Source organism: Garra rufa, chromosome 14 (assembly GCF_049309525.1).
Source record: "Garra rufa chromosome 14, GarRuf1.0, whole genome shotgun sequence".
Taxonomy (NCBI): Eukaryota; Metazoa; Chordata; class Actinopteri; order Cypriniformes; family Cyprinidae; genus Garra; species Garra rufa.
Genome location: NC_133374.1, coordinates 30,479,416 through 30,502,393, shown reverse-complemented (window position 1 = coordinate 30,502,393; position 22,978 = coordinate 30,479,416). Strand labels below are relative to the sequence as shown.

The 22,978-nt window shown below is 38.6% G+C and overlaps 1 protein-coding gene across 4 annotated transcripts in view; it reads right to left on the bottom strand.

Annotated features, from left to right (window-relative positions):
- The window catches only part of dscaml1 (Down syndrome cell adhesion molecule like 1), a 125,805-nt gene that overhangs the window by 29,823 nt on the left and 73,004 nt on the right, over window positions 1-22,978 (bottom strand). For all 4 annotated transcript variants that reach the window (XM_073817521.1, XM_073817522.1, XM_073817523.1 and 1 more), the window contains exons 2-9: window positions 20,558-20,704; window positions 19,193-19,471; window positions 16,460-16,735; window positions 15,423-15,719; window positions 8,311-8,586; window positions 6,153-6,434; window positions 5,147-5,266; window positions 4,871-5,047 (exon numbers count right to left, since the gene is read on the bottom strand). In XM_073817521.1, the coding sequence (XP_073673622.1) occupies window positions 4,871-5,047; window positions 5,147-5,266; window positions 6,153-6,434; window positions 8,311-8,586; window positions 15,423-15,719; window positions 16,460-16,735; window positions 19,193-19,471; window positions 20,558-20,704 (1,854 nt within the window). The remainder of the gene's footprint in view (window positions 1-4,870; window positions 5,048-5,146; window positions 5,267-6,152; window positions 6,435-8,310; window positions 8,587-15,422; window positions 15,720-16,459; window positions 16,736-19,192; window positions 19,472-20,557; window positions 20,705-22,978) is intronic.

Below are 22,978 nucleotides of genomic sequence, written 5' to 3'. Positions count from 1 at the left end.
ATTTAATAGTCAAGAACCCTTAAAAGTATATTTTGCCTCAATAAATTTGTAGCATAGATTTTTGCATAAATTGTCAATGGCCTAATGCCATAAAATCGTATTCTCAGTAGATGCAATAGTAATAGTTATTGTACTGAAATATTTATATGGGCCATTTTAATTCATGGTTTAACAATGGCATTTTATTGTCACGTTAAAAAAAAATAAATGAATAAAAAAATAAGATTACGAGATTAAAATCGCAATATTTCGAGAATAAAGTCGAAATTACTAGAATAAAGTCAAAATATTACGAGAATAAAGTCGAATTGATGAGAATAAAGTCAAAATATTATGGGAATAAAGTACAAATATTTTGAGGATAAAGACAAACTTACGAGAATAAAGTCAAAATATTTTGAGAATAAAGTAAAAATGTTTTGAGAATAAAGTCAAAATATTTCTAGAATAAAGTCAAAATGTTTTGAGAATAAAGTCAAAATGTTTTGAGAATAAAGTCAAAATTATAAAAAAAAAGTCAAAATGTTTTGAGAATAAAGTCAAAATTATGAAAATAAAGTCAAAATGTTTTGAGAATAAAGTCAAAATTATGAAAATAAAGTCAAAATGTTTTGAGAATAAAGTCAAAATGTTTTGAGAATAAAGTCAAAGTGTTTCGAGAATAAAGTCGAAATTACAAGAATAAAGGGGAATTGATGAGAATAAAGTCGAAATATTATGGGAATAAAGTTTAAATATTTTTAGGATAAAATCAAAATTACGAGAATAAAGTCAAAATGTTTTGAGAATAAAGTCAAAATGATTCGAGAATAAAGTCAAAATGTTTGAGAATTAATTCATAGCAATTACTAGATTAAAGTTATAATATTTTAAGAGTATATTCTAGCCTGTTGCACATGCAAGTGGCCCGGATTGGGAGCACCGGAAGATAAATTTCAGCTTTTTAGAATCCGTCAGTTTTATACCGAAATAAAAGCAATATGTCTATTACAATAATGTGTTTTTCACACTCTTGAATGTGGTGTACCAGATCGCTGTTTTTGCCTCAGTTTAAGCAGTATGTGAATCAGTTATCTTTCCGATTATAATTAGACATATATAATTAGATTATAATTTGTTTCAATGAATAAGGTGAACATTTTTTTAATACCTTCTGATGTTCCTTCATGTTTATATTGTGCCATAAACTTTAAATAAAGAGGAAAGACTATACTTTCAAAATATTATAACTTTAATTGCTATGATTTAATTCTCGTAATTTCAACTTTATTCTCGTAACATTTTGACTTTATTCTCAAAACATTTAGTCTTTATTCTCAAAACATTTTGACTTTATTCTCGAAACATTTTAACTTTATTTCCGTAATTTCGACTTTATTTTCGAAATATTTTGAATTTATTCTCTAAATATTACGGCTTTAATTTCGCAATTTTAGATTTTTATTTTTTTTAATGTGCCACTAAACGCTGTTGTATGGTTTCATGTCCATTAATTATTGGTATTTTTCTAACAATTTTCTTCTGAAATATCACATTTTATCAATAAGCATCATACTTACTAAATTCATACAAATATTTTGTACAGTTTATCAGTTTGCTTGAAATGTCACTTAAATAACAGTTTTTGCAATGTGTGTGAGTTTTGAGTTCAAGATAATGAAATAAAAAAGGTTAAAGTCAAGATTATATTAAGAATGTGTCCAGACAGAATCATTTTTATTACAATAATTGTTAGGTAATGAGAATAAGATGTGTTTACAATGCATTACAATGTAAATTATATACTTTTACACTTGTAAGCATATTGGCAGTATTTATTTTCATTTTAATAAAATAATATGGCCTGGATAATATAATTTTAATTATAATAATATGAATAATTTCAGTATTACAGTACATTAATTATTAATTTGAATTAGATTAATTTGCATTACAGTAATAAAATAAAATAGAATAAAATAGGCTTCATTCTCTTTATGAAAAAAATGCCTTTTTTTAAAAATACAGTACATTGGAAAATCTTGAAATGTTTTCCTCAAAAACCTTATTTATTTATTTATTTATTTATTTATTTATTTATTTATTTTTGACTGAAGAAAGAAAGACATTAACATCTTGGATAACATGGGGATGAAAATATGAATTTTTTATTCTGGAAGTGAACTAATCCTATAAGCGGGTAGAATGTTTTGGCTGAGTGTTAATGAATACACCAGTGGATGAGGTTTTTTTAAATGTGGTCAGGACTGTAACTCAGGCCTAGGGCAGTGTTGCGTGGTCGGGAGTTTTCTGCACTCTACATTATGTGAAGGATCAATAATATGGATTTGGACGGAACAGATCGTGTGTCCGATCTAACGATCAGTCATGAGATGGCCTTACAGATTCGTTGTAATGTTCTATTAATCTAAATGAGCTGGGCGCACTTGAATCTGTTGATACTCTTACTCTTATTGAGAGCTGCTCACATACATATACACACAAGCAGCAACTCCTGGCAATTCTAGCTACTATATAAAAAAGTCAAAGGCTTCTTGTATTTCTTGCCTCAGTGTGACTGATATATCATAAGCTGGGTCATTAGTTTGAGTGACAAAGTGTGACAGGTGCAGGTGTGTGTGTGCCTGTGTGTGAGTGTGTCCACTCAAGCGTCTCGAACCCTTCCCTGCAGGCATCAGTCTGAGACGCGAAAGCCCATCTAAGGGCCGTTCTTAAACAAAGACCTCAAACACACACCATTGCAAACCATCCAAAAGGCTGCAGGTCAAATCGCATCCAGAAATCCTTAAATCTGCTGTGACTGGAATTCAAAAATATGGCTTTATTTGTATGTCATGGTTTAATGAGAGATTTAGCTATTATGAAATTTCTGATATTCAGAGATTCTAGTAAAGGATTCTACAGCCTGTCCCTGAAACCTGTCTACCTAGAGAATGTGCCTTGGCATAAATTAGGCAGCCTTCTAAGAAACCTTGTTTTGGTCAAAAGCAGTACTGTATGCATCCTTCACAAGTGAGATAATCTCATGATTTTTATCCAAGGTTTCGGATGGAATCAAGAGAAATGCAAATGTAATAATATACAATTGTAAACATCCTACTGTAGTTTTTGGTTTTTAATTATTTTGTTCATTTATATTTGTTAGTTTGTCCACACATACTTTTTTTTGGTTTAAATCAGTTGTAATGTTGTGATTTTTTCCCCTGAACTGGTTGGTTTACTTTGGTTCATGGCTTAGAACTCTTTTCAGGAGAACTTCTATGGAGAAAATTAATGGAAAAATTGGACAAGATGTCAGCAGATGATGTAGGCATAGCATAGTGACAAGAAGTGACAAAAAATTTCAGAGGATTTCAATATAAGCCATCAGGAGAAATAGTTTTCCTTTTTTGTAAACAAAACTTGGTACGTTATCAGCTGGAACACCACTCCTTCCTGTACGACAGTTAGCGAAAGATGGTGATTACAGTTTATAAAGTTTTAAATATGGATATTTCTCACACAAACACATTGATTCACTTGATTCCCCCCTGGAGCCATGTTGAGTAATTTTTATAGTGGATGGACTTCAAAATCTCAACCACTATTCACTGCCATTAAAGCACTTGGAAATACCAGGACATTTTTAAATAAAACTCAGATTGTATTTGTCTGAAAGAAGAAAGTCATATACGCCTAGGATGGCTTGATAGTAAGTAAATTATGGGGTAATTTTAATTTAGCGTGAACGATCCCTTTAACCCTTTCAGTGGTGAGTTTAAAATATTCTAGCGGACCCCCGAGAGTGAGTTTTTTTTAAGCGACCGTTATTTTAGAACGTTCGTCCTTATTGTTTCCATGGCGACACATCAAGCTTGTCACCTGATACAACACAGACACAATAACACTGTATGACAGATAAATCGTTTTTATTTCGTTTTTCCTTTTTTTATCCAGAATACTCACACACTTGCTTACCATGCCATGAACTATCTAATATTCCGATTCACAAATATGTGTGAATTAGTATGTTTCGTCGTTTAAAACCCTATATAAATGATCTGGATCGTAATCTGTAACGTGAGATGGGCGCGGCCATGTTTGTTCGCGCTGCCATTCAGAGAGTCCTGTCAGCCGGATTTACAGCACGTACATTCATCCATTTCTCCCGAAATACATGCAAGTAAGTGGCTGGTGAACTAGAAGAGGAATAGAGTGAACTTTTTAGTTACTTAGACTATGTGTATGTGATATGAATAAAACACATCGGCAAATTATATTTGAATAGATTGTTATTTGCTGCTTCCATAGACCTATGTGTGTATTTTACAAACTCTAAATGTCTCGTTTTACTAGTACTTATGTGTATTTAAATGTCTGAAACCTAAAATAAGCGTTATGTGGTTAAAAACACTGCAGAGTTGTGATTATATGACAAGCACAGAGCTCGTCCGTCTCTGGCTCAGCGCCAGCCAGCGCGCCAAAGCGCAGTTTGAATTTTACATTTGCGTGATGTCACCGAACGTTCTAAATCCCATATGTGGGACCGTACTCTCAGGGGCACAGAAATTAGAATCCCATATGTGGGACCGTACCGCTCAAAGGGTTAAGATACATCTTTAGAAGATGATGCCAAGGTAGACATTGTGGTAGACTTCAAGGGAGCTCACAATGGTTTGAAACAGAGCTGATGTCATTATGTGCATACACTTATGGTTCTTTAGGTTCTTCTGATTATTAAAGTGTCCTTCACACTAAGAACTTAAGTTCTTTTAAGAACTGTTCACTAAAAGACTTTGAGGGACCAAAAATAGCTATGTCATCATTGTAGAAACCCCTTTTTGGAACCTTTATTTTTAAGAGTGTAGATGTACGTGAGAGCCTGACATACTTTTAACAGTGAGCATCATGCTCTTGCTGATGTCGGATCCTACTCCATTGCTGGCCTGACACAAGTAGTATCCTCGGTCTTCCTCTAAAACATGGCGGATCAGCAGAGAACCGTTGGACAGGATCTGGATGCGACCCGTTAGTGGAACTGGATGGTACTGCTGGGGGTTCCCTATACCTTCACAATCAAGATGAAGACAGTTTTGGCTGTGGCTCACCATCTATGCACGAAAACTTGAAATAGATGTTTTGGACATGCAGTGAGAAAATATATTACCTTTGGCATGCTTCCAGACGACTTTGGGAGGAGGGTACCCTTCCACAGAGCAGTTCAGAACTTCTGACTTGCCGTAGATCCCATCTTGGTTATTGGGCTGAACCCGAAAACCAGGGGGAACTATAATGAAGAACATATACGAGTTTCAGGAGAAGAGGTACTAATAAAGTGGTTTGCTAAGGAGGACATGTTATGTTGGTTCTAAACCAGTGCTCCTCAAATCTCGAGATCCACTCTCCTGCAGAGTTTAGCTCCAGCTTTGATCAAACTCACCATTCACTATTAAGGAACATTTCTGGACCAGATTTACTTAGTTTATGGTTGGGGTTAAGATTGGGGATAGGGTTGGGAGTATGTTTGTTTGACCTAATATTGGTCTAGGACAGTGATCCTCAAATCTGGCCTCAAGGTCCACTTTCCTGCAGAGTTTTGCTCCAGCCTTGATCAAACACACCTGAACAAGCTAATCAAGGTCTTCAGGATTTCTAGAAAGTTACAGGCAGGTGAGTTTGATCAAAGTTGGAGCTAAACTCTGCAGCAAAGTGGACCTCATGGGCCAGATTTGAAGATCTCTGTCCTAGACCAACATTAGGTCAAAGAAACATAGTCCCAACCCTGATAGCACACATACATCACAGAGATGTCTATTTGACATTTGCATTTAGATCTGGAAGACATATTTTTTAGAGTGTTTGCTCATCTGCAGTATGTCTATAGGACATTTCCTATCAGATGTCAAATAGAAGTCTATTTTTTATGTTTATGATTTAGAATATATGTAAAACTGACATCTTACTGACATCTGTCAGAAGTTTGTACACAGCAGATGCTTTCCAGATCAAGTGATCTTTAACAGACATCTTGGAGACGTACGTGTGCTATCTGGGAACCCTATACCCAATCTTAACCCCAACCCTAAACTAAGTAAATTTGGTCAAGAAATGGTCCTAATTGGTGAAATCATGCTGAGAATCCCATACTACTTTGCAATATAACCCTTGCTCACCTGTTACTATTAGTTGCCTCTCTGAACTGACTGTTGCTGCATCATTGCTGGCAATACAGGTGTAGTTTCCATTATGCTGCAACGAAACTTTGGAGATCTGCAGGGAGCTCATGAACTCCTTGGTTTCGATGGTGACTCCTGATGTTCCTGACACAATCTCCTGTCCATCCTTCCTCCAGGTGATCCGGATTGGCATGTCTCCGGAGGACACCACGCAAGCTATGTACATCAGCTTACCAATCGAGGTAGGAGGGAAGTCAAAGGGCTGGATGAGGGGAGGAACTGTTGGAGGAAAAGAGCAAGAGATCTTTAGTATCAAACACTTCATGGTCTGCAATGTTATACTGACCCCCGCCACCCTCCAAAAACGCACACGCACATACACGCTCACACACATCCCACCCCTCCAGCCCATAATAGCTGCTCTAATTAGAGCCCAATTGGCATGGGGAATAATGGCATTGCCATGGAAACAGAGGTGGGGGGCTCCATCGGAGACATCTGGGGGATTTAATCTGGGGCTCGTTAAAATTCAGCTAATTAAATCAGAGACATGACAAGACAAGCAGCACACTATACTGACTTCACACTGGAGTCAGTGTTCTGTTGTACCGGTACACACATACACATGTGCATTCACGCAAACGCACACACTAGACCTCTCTGTCTTTGTACCGGGAGCTGTAGCCCCTTGTATGGACACACATGGTGAAGTGAAGATTTGAAACCCAACATCAGAGCGACCTCCCTTTCATTTACGTTTAACATACTGAAAATAACACCCCCCACACACATACACATGCTAAGTACACTGGGTAATTGATGAATGGTTGTAATGCTGCAGAAGGCCTGTAATCCTGTTAATCAGAGGCTATTAGTGGTGTGCTTTCTCTCAGGGTCTTTGTGCCAGCGGAGGGGAAAGACCATCCCAAATATACACTCGTTTGAAGGCAACACACACTCCATTTACCAAAACACACCCATTCTGCCACAATAAACTACTACACTTTTCTTTTCAGAAGAAATGTAAAAGATTAAGTACTGTACAGTGGGCATCTTTTTATTAGAGAGAGTGTGTTTTCAAGAAATGCTGAACATCAAATGGAGTTTTTTTTTTTTTTTTTTTTTTTTTTGGAAAGCCTCCATAAAATCAAGATACCCTGCTGACTAGGCTCAAGTCCAAAAATCCTCTCAGAGTGGCCTTTTCACACCAAATCCAATGTTTTTAAATGACATTAAAAATAAAGTATTTGCAATTTTCACACTAAAACATTTCGCACCAAGCCTATTGTCACATTTTGTAATTTTCTGAGGATGCCTCAAGTAATTGTTTAGCATATGAACAATTAAAAACCAATCTAAGTTAACAAGGTTATTATTTTTTACTAAACTGGATAGATAGATAGATAGATAGAGATAGATAGATAGATAGATAGATAGATAGATAGATAGATAGATAGATAGATAGATAGATAGATAGATAGATAGATAGATAGATAGATAGATAGATAGATAGATGTAACAAGCTTGCTTTTGGTCTTAGGATGTGGAATCCTTGGGTACGAATCCCGTAAAAAAACATGAATCACGATGAAAAAGCTCAAAGATAAGATCGAAATTGAGATCGAAAAACAAGCTAAAACGGCATGTTTGCGATTGCCTTTTTACATCACAATCGCTTTGGTTCACATTATCGAGTAGGTTTAGGTGTAGAGCAGATGGTATGTTATATTAAAATATCACGCAACATTAAAGTTAAAGCGCCACTCAAAAGACATTTGAAGTTAGAACTGCAGTGACACGTACAAAACCAACGTTACATAAAACGCACCACATGTACGTTCATCTGTTCTGAGGGAAAAAAAAGAACCCTCTTTTAGCACCACTCAGTGGACATTTTACATTTAATATGTCACGAAACATACATGGTGGTATGTATTTCGCATCTTGCGAAAAAGTTCCCACAGGCATGTTTTCATCATGAGATCAGATTGCACAATTTCCTGCAAATAAAGTTTCTGAATAATAAATTATATGGATTACTATTTATAAATTTTCACTAAACAATAAATTATGAACAAACAGCCCTAAATCAATGGTAGAGGCTTTTTCAAGTGGGCCAAAAACATCCCCAAAATCATTAGAAGTAATAACTAACCTTTGACTGTGACGTAAACAGTCTGGCTAATTGAGAGCTGGGGTTGGATAAGCACGCTGCAGAGATATGCCCCCTCATCCGTACCCTTCTGTACATCGCTCAACTTCAGAGTGCCGTTCTCATACACCACCTGGCGATGGTTGTCTGGCAACGGCGTTGTCCCATCTTTAAACCACTTGATGGAATAATAGGGGTAGCCAATCACACGACAGTTAATGAAAGTGTTGCGACCGGCCACGGCTGTGATATTCCGCATGGCCCTGATACTGGGAGGACCTGCAAGAGAGAAAAAAAAAAGAGAAAGAAAGAGAGAGAGAGAGGGGAAAACCGAGGAAGACAAAAAAGGGGGAAAATGTGCCGGGTAGAAGAGAAGAATTTGAGAATGAGAGGGAGATGGGAGACCAGGTTTCGCATGGATATTTGGGGTAAATAAGGGAGAAATATGAAAGGAAGAAAGGAGAAGAGCGAGTGGTGGAGGGGAAGGAGGGGGTTAGAATGCTCTTGGTCTTCACAGCAGAGAATGTGGTGTAATAGGTGTGTGCATCTACTCTTTCAATGTGTCTTGTACTGTATCCTTCATCACAGCTTGGCACTATATGCCTTTAAATAATATCAGCAACTGAATGAGGTGTGTTTCTGTACTGTTAATATGCCAAGTTAATGCATTTAATAGTAATGCTGTGTAATAATGTGTGGTGTAATCTTAACAATAATATACTAACCTAATGTGTTTGTGTAGGCAGAGTGAAAATACAACATTACATTTCATAGCAACGTCCCAAAGCACACATTTATAGGATAGAGGACTGCAAGAGCAGAGGCCTTAGAATTACTTTAGTGAAACTGTGGCATGGTAAATCAAGGAGTTATAGTTAAAGAGCGAAATGTTAAGAGCTTGTTTTGCAGCTTTTTATTGGAACTGGTCAGTAGTCTGAGGTGTCTAAGGTGGTCTAAGGTTCACAATGACAGCGATTTAATCGTTGGATTCACCAAGGTGCTGTACTGCCCTACTGAAGCCTAAGATGGATAGCTTGTCTACAAGCTGGATAGGTTGGTCTGTTTTAGCTTTTTAGTCCAGGTAAATCAGCTAAACACCTTGTTAGCTAGGCAAGGAGATTAGCAAGGAACAGCTTCAATCAACTAAAGCAAACCACCTTATGCACCTGATGCAGAAAAGGCTATGCATTCATGACCTCTAGACTGGACTATTGTAATGCACTACTAGGTGGTTGTTCTGCATCTTCAATAAACAAGTTACATTTAGTCCAAAATGCAGTTCTAACCAGGTCAAGAAAATATGATCATACCACCTCAATTTTACAATCTCTACACTGGCTACCTATTAATTTCCGTATCAGTTACAAAAATAATGATTCTTGTAAGGCCCTAAATTGTTTAGCTCCAGTGTCTCCCATCACACCACAATCCATCACGCTCTTAAAGGTCACAAAACGCTGGACTTTTGATAGTACCAAGGACAGCAAAGTCCACTAAAGGAGGTAGAGCATTTTCACATTTGGCTCCTAAACTCTGGAATAACATTCGTGATAAAGTTTGGGGCTCAGATGCATCTCATAGACTTGTACTTCAGTTATGTCTCCAACTAAAAGAAGCAAACCACCTTAAGTGCCTGATTCAGAAAAAAACTAGTTCATGAATTCATTACGTCTAGACTTGACTATTGTAGTGCACTACTAGTTGGTTCTGCGTCTTTAATAAACAAGCTACAGCAGGGATAGACAACGTCGGTCCTGGAGTGTCGATGTCCTGCAGAGTTTAGCTCCAACCTTGAAAAAAGCGCCTGACCTGCCTGTAGTCCTTGTAATTTTGAAGACCTTGATTAGCTTTTTCAGGTGTGTTTGATTAGGGTTGGAGCTGAACTCTGCAGGTCGTCGGCACTCCCAGACGCAAGCCTATCCTTTAGCTAAAGCTAGTCAAAAATGCAATTCTTACAAGGTCAAGAAAATATGATCATACCAACCTAATTTTACAATCTCTACACTGGCTACCTATTAAGTTCCATATCAATTACAAAATAATGCTACTTACTTATGATGCCCTAAATTGTTTAGCTCCTGTGTCTCTTACCACCACACAATCCATCATGCTCATATAGGTCACAAAACACTGGACTTTTGATAGTACCAAGGATACAGAAGTCCAGTAAATGAGGTAGAACATTTTCACATTTGGCTCTTAAAGGATAACTATTGCCAAAATGCAACCTGGGCTGTTTTTTTTTTTTTTTTTTTTACTGTAAACGAGACAAACTTATATCTAAAAGCATAATTACGACAAACGAGACGTTTTTGAGATTGACCGTGATTTCGTTTTGTGGTCAATGGCCAGTGAATGGGAGTTCTAGGGGCATAACTTTGAGCGCATCAAAATCGATATTTTTACAACACTAAGAAGGCTCGACACACCATGAAACTTTGCTCGAAGTATCGCCTGGGTCTCTACACATGAACTCGAGCATTGAGAACATTGTTTGTGTACACAGAGTTTACTAGAAAGAAAGGTTTTGAACAACTCACTTTCACTGTTTGAGTTTCCGCTCGCAGCCATCTTGCCAGTCAAGAAGTGTAGCAAGAAAATATGATCATACCCCCCTAATTTTACAATCTCTACACTGGCTGCCTATTATGTTCCGTATCAGTTACAAAATATTGCTTACTTACTCATAAGGCCCTAAATTGTTTAGCTCCTGTGTCTCCTATCAGACCACAACCCATCATGCTCTTAAAGGTTGCAGAATGCTGAACGTTTGATAGTACCAGGGACAGTAAAGTCCCATAAAGGCGACTGAGCATTTTCACATTTGGCTCCTAAACTCTGGAATAACTTTCCTAATAACATTTCAATTTAAATTAAAGACATCTCTTCAGCCAATGCATCTCATAACCTTGTACTTCAATTATGTCTGATCAAATGCACATGATTATTCTTTGCTTGAAAAGGCATGAACAAGAGCTATGCTAATTATTTTCTATTTGCTTTTCTATTTTTACCTTGTGATGCCCATCCCAAGATAACTAGAGATTGTGCAAGCTTCAGTCTGGATCCAGCCTCGTTCAAGGACCTCAGATAACAGTCTGAGTAAGTCTAAATAAATATACAAAACTCCCAAATTGTCCTTACATTGTAATTATTATGATAACAGCATGCAATCATTGTGTTCAATTAATCGTGTTCATTGTGTTCTGCTTGAATACATGTCATTAACTAACTGCCTGATTTGTATTATCTTAGAACTGTACATTTATGCCATATGGACATTACATTGACATAGTCACCTCTGATAACAAATTACTCCTAATTGCTTAATTTGAAACTATTTGTATCATGAAATGCACTAAACAAATAAACTTGAACTGACTTGAACCTTAGGCTTGTTTTGATTGCTAGTACGAATTCCTGCTCAACTTCTGTATCATGAAAGGAATACTGTGAGTTCCAGTGTCTGGTAGTTGCTGTGGTTTTGCATTAAGTTTGCTCAGATTTGTCACAAATTTTGGTCTCTAGTAACCTCAAATCACCAACTATAGCTGCAACTCGCTCTGTTGCTGCAATCGCTGTCAGTGTGGATGCCCTTTAATGTGATTAGCATATGCTAACAGCTACTGGTTCTTTCTAGACCAGTCACTGCTGCATTTGAAAAGGTTTGTAATGACCGATTCGTGTTTGTTTTGTTTTCTTTGTTTTGGGAAAAAGAGAAGGCTGACTTCTTCAGGACTCTGCTCTCAGATCACACACGAGGATGTAGGGGTGTACAGACAAATGGATGGTGGAACACTGTGAAGATTTTAATGGCCAATGCTTGAAGATCCAGGATGAGAAACGAAATAGAAAGAGTCAAAATTGAGACAAGGTGGCTTAGGAGTAACCAGAGGAACTATAAGAACGAGAAGACGTACTGCAGAAGGACATTTTGTTTGCCTCAAAATGGAGGGCGGATCGGTTTATAAATCGTCGATGGGGCATATGGAGATTTTATGCACACAAATATTCTCATCCTCTCTAACAGCCCACTCCTCATCCTCGTATCTCTCTCTTCTTCTGTTGCTCTCTCTCCCTTTCTCTCAGCTCAGCGTGCGTTGTGCTTTGAAGTCACCGCTCTGACAAGTCAACCCTGATGTATTATTCAAGAAGACTGTCGCACAGTATCCCTCTTCTCTCTTCTTCTCAGTTATTCTCTGGCTGTCTTTCTATTTCTCTATTTTTCTTTTGTTCTCAAACATAATATATGAATGTATGAACTTAGATAAGGATCCAGACAGGAACTGAGCACCGCTATTGTGCTGTTCACAGGAAGAATGGGGCCTGGTTGCTCACGGGTGTCTGTGTTTGTTAAATATTGTGTTGCCAAACTATCATCTCAAGAATAAATGTGTGTGTCTAATATGGATAGTGTGTGTGTGTGTGTGTGTGTTAAAGTCAATGCTGTCAGTTTTCATGAGGGTACTGCGGTCAGAGTGTATTAGTCAGGCAGTAGTGTTTTAAGACTCTGCGAGTGTGTCCATGAGCGCTGGTATCATTCAGTATGTGTGCGCACAACTGTGGCTCCGTGGCACAGGGTCTCATTCTCACTGCAATGATTGTTCTGGCATGTCTCCTTAAAGCAGACAGATATGTCATAACTGAACATTTCAGAGAGGAACAGAGGGTGAATTCAACAGGCCTGTCAACATGACTCAATATCACTCTTAGTGACACGCCCATGAACCGCCCACAGTCCGTTCACTGACCCTCTGATGCATAATATGCACCAAACTCAATCTCTGTTCTTGATCTTGCAAACTTCATCTGACTGACTGACTGAACACAACTTCTGAGAGTAATGGTGCTCTGGGATTTATCTCTCTAACTGGAAACAAGGTACAGGGTTGATAGAACAAGTGCTTTTGTGGATGAAATTATTATTGGAATTGTCAACATTTGTCAGGTAAGTGGCATCAAATATTTAAAAGATATTCAGGTCAGAGCAAATCCATCTTGTTACCCTCTTCGGAATGTACCAAAAGGTATCAGTTAAAAGATCCTGTCAGTCCTGTCAATCATTAATATGAGCCTATATAAGCAGCAGTCATTGCGCCGCTCCAGCATCAATTCTTCCGGCATCCCTCCACCTCCCCATCTCCTCCTGTATTTCTATTAGTCTCCCTGTGTAGTCCTCTGGGTAACACTTTATAATAACGTTCAGTTGTAAGTCATTTATAAGTGGTTAGTTAATAATAAAATAATGATTTGCAAAACATTCATAAATGTTTAATAAGTGATATGCTAACAATTTGTGTATGTTTTGCTAATTCATTTACAAGTTATTTACAAGTTATTAGTTAATTATGAACTAATCATTTACAAAACATAACTATGCATTCATAAGTGATAAGGGATGTGTTAGTATTTTTATATATGTTTTGTAGATTAAGTTATAAATCATTTACAAGTGATTAGATAATGAACTTATAATTTGCAAAACATGATTATACGTTCACAAATGATTATTAAGTAATAGGCTGACAATTTACAAATCTGTAGTAATTTATCTTAAAAAAATAGCATATCATGAAATAATCAAACAGATCCTTAGTAAGTGGTTAATACATTACTAGTTAATGTATTATTTGTCACTTAAAAATAATTAAAATATCAATCATTTAAATGTTTATCCTTCACTGAAGATCGCATCATGAATAAATCATTTACAGCACTTTCTGCATCCCCTAATGTAAAGTGGAAAAAATTAATCAGTTGTAAATGTTTTACTCATTTTTCAAAGGTCTTTCACACAGTGTGTATACCCACCTGATGCCCACAAAACCTGGAACCGGCGGTTTGTAAAACATTTACAACTGGTGAGTAGTTTACACTTTAGATTAGGGGATGCAGAAAGTGCTGTAAATGATTTATTCATTATTTATTCATCAACAGCTTTTGAATACTTTGTAGTGTGAATACTGCAATGTAAGTGCTGACTGGTGAGGGTAAAGATGTTTTATAACGCCCTAATCTGCTGATTGTTTTCTTTAAAAAGAGACCTACCTTAGATCCAAAGTGTTCATGAATTACAATTTAAGTTTGGATAAACTTAAAAAATGGGGGGTGACAGTTAAGGGGTTAACTAGTAATTTTTAACCATTTACTAAGGATCTGTTTGATTATTTCATGATATGCCATTTTTCAGATAATTTACGACAGATGGGTAAATCGTTAGCATAGTGCTTACAACAAAATGAACATATCACTTATTCATAATTTATAAACACATAGTCATGTTTTGTAAATAATTAGTTCATCATTAACTAATTACTTGTAAATTAATTTGTAAATGACTTGTAAATTAATTAACAAAACATACACAAATTGTTAGCATATCACTTAATTATCGTTTGTGAATGTTTTGTAAATGATTATTTCATCATTAACTAATCACTTATAAAAGACTTACAACTGAACGTTATTATAAAGTGTTACCAACGGATGACACCATCATACTTTCTATACTTTTTTTGGGTCCTCTTCTCTTGTCTCTCCTTTATATCTCCTCTCTTTTTCTTTGAGATTTGAGTATTTTTCTCTTGTTTCTACCCTTCTCTACTGTTTCAACTCATCTTTTCTCTACTCAGTCTGGTTTCTTAGCTGATGTGTCTCTTTTCTCTTTGGCGTGATGGTGTCTCCCTGCTGCCAGATCTCCACTCTGTCCCAGAACAGCCAGGACACCACACGTGTGCCAGCCAGCCGGCGACATCGAGACAGAGACACCGTGTATGTGTGAAAGAGAGGAACAAAGACTCAGCAGATGGAGAGACAAACAGGAGAAGTGGAAAGATGCAGAGAACACAAACGGATGATCTGACAGTGGAAAGAATGGCGTTCAAGATGAGAAAGCGCACAGGTGACAGCACTGTGATGAATAAACAACATAAGACGCTCCACCCACACACATACACCCACCCACCCCACCCACGCACACAGACACAATGACACTTGACTTGATAAGAAGCAATGAGATCTGGACTTGAGATGGGGTGGAGGAGTTCAGGGGTCAAGGATCGGGGAGGTGGAGGGTTATAACCCTAAACGTCTGAGATTGAAAAGTAGACAGGCACCTCTTACGTTTATGCGCGCTTGGTACTCGGCGCTACCGGCCGAGTTGCGTGCGGCGCAGCGGTACACGCCCCCGTCGCGGATCTGGGGGTTGGTGACGTTGACGTGCGAGACAGTGGAGCCGTCGGAGAGCGTGTACTGGCTGGCCCGGTGCGCCGAGTCCCGCGCTACCGGCTCGTCGTCCAATGTCCAGGTGATGGTGGGGGGTGGAGCACCTTTGGCCGCACACATGAGAGAGAAGGGCTCGCCAGGGGCTACTACGCGCTCACTGAAAGACGAGACGATCCGTGGGGTGCCGTCTGACAGGAAAAATAGAGAGGAATACAGATGGAAGACCTCAGAATCTTTGAAAGGTACTCTACTGAAATGTTTATTTCATAAGAACAGCTCAATTTTTCAAGAGGTCTAGGTATGTTTTATGTCATTAATGTACAGCTGCTTTGCAACGATTTGTAAAAAAAATTGTGAAAACCGCTATACAAATAAACTTGAATTGAATTTAATCTATACAGGTGGAGCTGGGGAGGTGGAGGGTTTCAGGGGATCTCTGAAAGTGCACTGCAAAATGCTCCTGTGAATGCTAACAAGCCATTTCAGTGTAAACAGCAACCTCATTGGCTGCGTATGCAACATGAACCAATCAGCATGTGCCAAGTAGTTTAACGCTGGGATCATCATCTGTTTATGTTCTAGAGTTTCATGACAGAAATTGGCTTATCTCGAATATGACCTAATTTAATTGCATGCAATACATTTTAATTGTAAAATCGTAAAATATTTACTTAAGAGTTTACTTAATCCATAAGTATACAAACTGGGGACACATGCAAGAGGGCACTTGAGGGTCTGTGAATAATGTAAGCTAAAATATATTCTGCTGTTGCTTTGTGCAGGATTGTGTAAGACACAGTGTAACTTGCTTAAAAGTCGTGGAAATCTAAATTTGGAACTTTGATGTCCAAAAATAATTGTACGCTGCAAAGTTATAATCAGAACCAAAACCTTCAGTGCTATCCTATTATCCACTCTTTCCACTCACCCTCAAGCAGTATGATGGAGAAGTCCTGTGCGGTCTGACCCTTGCGGGTGGCAAAGCACTGATATGCCCCTGAGTGTCTTTTTTGGGCTGCTGTGATGAATAGAGTTTCGTTGTGGGCTCCCTGGATGGAGAAGTGCTGGTCAGGCATGATGGGTTCTGTGTTGCGGAACCAGGAGACGGTGAAGTGGGGTGAGCCCTGAACGGCACAGGAGAGAATCACTGTGCTGCTGATGCCTGTTTTCAGGTTCTTGGGGGATAACGTGACTCTCAGAGGCTCTGCGGAGAAAGAGAATGATGGAGAAAGATATTATTGACTCTGAGGGTAAGGTTTTGTCTAAAAATTTGAATTCTAGTGTGATAGATAGATAGATAGATAGATAGATAGATAGATAGATAGATAGATAGATAGATAGATAGATAGATAGATAGATAGATAGATAGATAGATAGATAGATAGATAGATAGATAGATAGATAGATAGATAGATAGAGAAAATGTCAGTGAGCAATAAGGCAGCTGGTGTTATGTGCTGGAGGCCTCTGTGTGTGATGGTGTGTGTGTCTGGGCATCTATGCGTGTGTGTGCCCTCCTCCCCTCCTGTCCTGTCAGAATCTGTGTGAGCACACCGGTGTGATGTGCCCACCGGCTAAACGTCCAAATGTCCACCCCACATCCCCTTTCTCTATTCCCCTCTTCCTTTCACATTAAAACTCCAGCCAATACCATCCCACTGGTCTAAGATCCCTCCCCATGGCTGCTCGAAAACACACATACACACATTCCTGGTGGAACTGGGGTCAGACTGGAGAGGCCAGAACAGTCTTCCTGTCCTCTCATATTACTCTCTCTATAAGTCAACAAGAAGGTGGCAGACACAGACCAGTGTGCCAACATCTCTTAAACCCAAATGTGTTTCTCTCTTACTCACTCCCTGGTATACTCCATTTGATATTTATCTCTCCCTATGACACAGTTGCACATGAGATCTGGGGCCATATTGGTCTAAAGGCCTGGTGATGAACCAACTTGATCTGGACCCTCTCCTTTGGATGAAAGGGTGTGGATATTTCAGGACTTTGTAAAAGATAGAACAACCAGGCAGTCAATAAATTGAAGTGACCCCAGTGGGTACTCCCAAAGGACAGCCAAACCCTGGGGCAAGTGTCCTCATCCCTGTTTGAAGAGAACAAACTTCCTGCTGAGGTTAATTCCAACTCCAAGGAAGTTCATTGGCAGCAAGGTACTAAACCTTCTCTGCAAGAAGGCTGATCACCAAGAGCAAGGATAAGGACACCTGCTGCAAGGTTTTGGTATCTGCTTTGGGGAATAGACCAGATGGACGTGACTTTGAAGTTGGACATGTTTCTGGATATTTTGTTAGTTCTGGAAAAAACATAAAAGTCAAACAAACTAAGTCATAATTCTACTGTGAAGCCAACTCTATCCCTATACGTAACATAAGTACAATTGTTTAATAGGAATGATGTTCTAGGACAATGATGTTGATGATAGTTAACCCAAAAATGAAAATTCTGTCATTGATTAATCACCCTCATTTCGTTCCAAACCTGTAGGACCTTCGTTCATCTTCAGAACACAAATATGTTAAAGGCCCAGAAAGTCCATGAGACATCAGTGGTCAACCTTAATTTTATGAAGTTACGAGAATACTTTTTGTACACAAAGAAAAATTCCTTCTTCATCTCATTCAACTTAATTTCTTCCATGTCAGTCTTTGACGCATGTTCACGAGACTACCATGACACATGCATGTGCATTCCTCTGCTTATAAACAAGGCACAGCACATCCTGGTTCTGCATCTAAACGCCAGCCCCCTATGCAGCTGGACCGCACGCATGCATGGTACTCTACTAAGATTTAAAAAAAGTTTTTAACCACTGATGTCTCATGGACTATTTTATTGATGTCCTTACTACCTTTCTGGGCCTCTTTTTGAGCCTTGAATGTCTTAGTACTGTTGCTATCTATGCAGCGTCAGAAAGCTCTCGGATTTATTCAAGAATATCTTCATTTGTGTTCTGAAGATGAGAAAAGGTCTTATATAATAATAATAATAGTAATAATAATAATAATAATAATAATAATTCATAAAATTTTTATAGCACCTTTCTAAGCACTCAAAGCACTTTACATCGTGAGGGAGCATCTCCTCATCCACCACCAGTGTGCAGCATCCACCTGGATGGTGCGACGGCAGCCATAGTGAGAAAGATTGCCCAGCACAGCAGCTTATTGGTGGAGAGGAGACAGAGTGATAAAGCCAATCAGTATATGGGGATTGTTAGGAGACCATGATGATCAGAGGCCAGTGGGCAAATTTGGCCAGGATGCTGAGGTCAGACCTTTACTCTTTTCGAAGGACATCCTGGGATTTTTTATGACCACAGAGAGTCAGGACCTTGGTTTAATGTCTCATTCGAAGGACGGTGCTTTTTGACAGTATGGTATCCCCATCACTATACTAGGGCGCTAGGACCCACACAGACCACAGGGTGAGTAAACTATACTTTTAATAAAGTGAAAAGTTTCATCAAATTCTGCCAAGTTGGACATGTTCCTGGATATTTTGTTGGTCCTGGAAGAACATTTCAAGTGGCGAACATAGTCCTTACCTTAAATTTAATAGGAATAGTTTATAGGAATGTGGTTCTCTTCTTGTACCCCCCCTCTTTTCCTTTTGCCCTTTATTTCTTTCTTTTTTTTCTTCTCACCGATGACATTAAGGTGTCCTGTGACCTCTTTGGAGCCAAAGCTGTTGGTGACTTCACAGATGTAGTTTCCAGAGTCTTCCAGACGGAGGTCGCTGATTGTGAGGCCGGTCAGTCGCCGTGTCCAGCGGGAGTCAGCAGGAAGCGGCCTCCCATCTTTCAGCCAGCGGATGGTGGGGTTGGGATAACCGGAGGCGATACAGGGCAACTCTATGCTTCGCCCTACTTGTACTTCTCCTGACTGGAAACTGTCCATCACAGAAGGTGGGGTTTCAGTGGGGTCTAAGGACAGAGAGAATGTTCTTAAAAAAAGATGAAGCAATTCTTGCCAATTTAAGTATAGTCATTTACATACATTCTTAAAGGGGACATCAGATGCAAAATTCTCATTTACACTTTTGTCTTAGCAGTGTGTGGACACAGCCACTCTACAATGATAAACACATCTACTCCTTTGTTTAATCGGCAAAAAACCTAAACAGCCAATTATCAAGCCATTTTGATTTTCTGAGCAATATGACGTCATATTGCTCAAACCCCGCCCACGACCGCTGACGGACTGTCCCATTTTAGCATAGCATAGTCCACAGACAGTTGTACGCTGTTCACAATTTTCTCTGCACTCGAGCAGCTGTAGTGACAACACTGCCTAGTAAGCAGTGCAGGTGTTTTGTAGCTGAATGTAAACGTGAACATAAGCCCGGTTTCACACTGCAAGCGCTTCCGGTGTGAATACTCTTGCAAGTCTGCACTGATGAAGTTATGCTGGCGAGAAACTGATTTGAAGCACAAGCTAGCAGTGTGAAACAGGCAAAAGATTCATTTTCCCAACGTAATAGCCACTGAGGACGCATTAGTTTTGTTTTTGAAGGTAACGTGTTACCAAATACACAAAAAACAGAAGAGGGGGTGGGGTGAGCAGAGCTCATTAACATTTAAAGAGCCATGCACCGAAACAGTCACTGTAAACAGAGCTGTTTTTGACAAGGTAAAAGGCTGTTGTTTTACACGACCATTGAGGAATTAGATTTTTTTTAAATAAGCAACCAATGTTTCTTTAAAGGTACACTAGCAAAACTACCTGATTAATGGTCAGTGAAGACAAGAAAATGCTTGTGTTAAAATTATAGCATTTTTTTCTGCAAGAACCTTTGACTAACATCATGAGTAGATTTTAGGGATAACTTATACAGTTAATCCCTTTAAATATGAATGACATAAATTAGGATCTTAATGTTATTTCTCCAAGAAGTGCATCCAAGACAGTAACAAATCCAATTACGAAAATATGCTTAGTGAATTAGGATTGACAAATCTGACAAAGATGTCTCAACTGTCCAGAAAACAAACATAAGCCCACAAACTCACCCAGCACAGAGAGACGAGCCCCATTGCTCTGCCTGGTTTCTCCGCTGTATTTGTGCTTGGTGATGCAGCGGTAGGTAGACAGGGCGTCCTCTTTCTGAACATCAGATATGTAGAGGGCCCCATATGACGTCAGGAAAAACCTGTTACCTGAAGACAGAGGAGAAGAGGTGATATTAGCATATGCACATGGATTTCATTGGCCGACAAAAAGGCTTTTATTCTGTTCAGTTAGTCACATAATCCATCATTTAGACTTTTACAAAAATCCAAAATTTATGACTGAAACGTTTATAGTCACCACATTCAAAAACTAACACTGATACAGATATGAAGTAATTTTTGAAGGATACACCAAATCCATTACAAAGAAAGAAAGAGAGAGTGTTTTAATATTTGATGTGTATGTTATTGTAACAGTATATTACTGTCATGGTCATTTCACATCAGCGTAGCCTGACTCTGATTTATCTGTACATTCATGAAGGCCGTATTTTACAATGCAGCACTCACTCAGAAGCCAGAAGTAAGTGTTTCTCTTTCACTTTTAGTCCTTCTTATTTTTATCAAAGTACATTTTAGATATGAATGTTTCTGACACAAAAAGACTTGAATTGTTGATTATGTGTATGTGTGTGTGTGTTTTCATGTTTAAGATTTATATGCACACTATTTAGATTTGAATGATAAGATCAGTTTCAACATTGTTTCTCCTAGGAGCAAAGGTTCAGGTTTGTATACTAAGAAGCATCATCAGAAACATATAAGATGAGGTTGAAACTTAATTGAAACAACTGAGAAGCTATAAAAGAGCAATAAAATATTCCTTTGGGATGACTTAGGTGTGTGTGTAGTGTAAAATAAGAGTTTGTGTGTGTTCTGCTAAACTGCACATCACTGGACACAATAACAACAGCAAAGTATGTCAGTGTGTGAGAACAGTCAGTCAGTCCCTGTGTGTGTGTGTGTGTGTGTGTGTGTGTGTGTGTGTGTGTGTGTGTCCTAGTTTCTCCAGGCAGGCAGGGCATGTGGATTGGGTCAACCGCACTGTTATGAGAAAACTAAGTGAACTGGAAATGTAAAAACTCGCAAAACACAAATCTGATGCAAACGCACTTTAAGAACAAACCTTCAGATATAGGTCAACATCTGGAGTCACATCCACACCGTGACTCATTAAAAACTTGAAGATGTGTTCATGCTATTTATGCTGAGGTGTCATTAGTTGACTAGCTGGCATGTGTCTTGTTTATCCCTCTATATTAGCACACACTTGTGCATTCAAAACTCACTCAACAAGACACAACGTTCCTATAGAAAGCAGGATTACCCTGTGGGAAATATGTGTGTTTATGTGTGTGTGAAGGATGACGATCGATGCGTTTTATGGCTCGAGAGCTTCATCCAACGCAGATTTATGAAAGCGGAGAGGACAGGCTTGACTCGGCAGCCCACACACACACTCCATCACTATAACAAGCAGCTCACACACACACACACACACACACACACACACACACACACACACACACACAGATAGTAGCTACAGACAAACAAAGACAATGGCTGGAAACAAAGATAAATTCAGCGTGCGTCTGTGAATGTCACGGCCATGCGATAAGACAATGAAATGAAGTACATGTGCGCTGCATTGGCTGTGTGTGTATGGATGCGTGATTATTTGCGTCACAAAAAATATACTGTATTGCTGAATGAATATTCGTACGACAGCTAAGCGCGAGCACACGTGTGTATAAGTGTGTGTGTATAGACGTAACACAGTGTCTGTGCGGGTATTGTTGTCACGCTGAGTGCTAGGCCCGGCAAACTGTAATTTAAGAGTCGGCCCTCGCGCTTCAACCTGCATATTAAGCCTTACAGGATAATATGCACTTGGTGACTTTAACCCCCTACAACATCAGCGCAATGCTGTCACAACATTTCACCCGGAGCGAGAGACCAGGGAGGGAGAGCGAGCGAGCAAAAGAGAGGTAGTCAGTGAGTAGTTTTGGTTTAATCGCAGTCACTTGGATCTTTCTCAAGACTGGTAAGTTAAATATCAGCAACCAGGGACAGAAGGTCTGTCTCTCTCTCACTCTTTTTCTTTTCACTCTGCCTTATATCTTTTTTCTAAGATGTAAAATTGTTGCACAAATTAAGCAAAATATTAAACTTATTAAAAATCTGTCATCATTTATTTGTCCAAAATCAGTTTCTTCTGAAGAACGAAGAAGAAGACATTTTGTGTAATGTTCACAGTGTTCTTTTTTTTGAGTCTGAAGAATTAGTGGCTAATGCACATGATTTTTTGCAAGATTTTTAGACAATAGAAACTTGAAATTTGGTTTTGTGTTATGAAGGTTTGAAATTGCATAAATTTTTGCATGAAATCACTTCATAACACTCCCATAATCCCATTTCTTC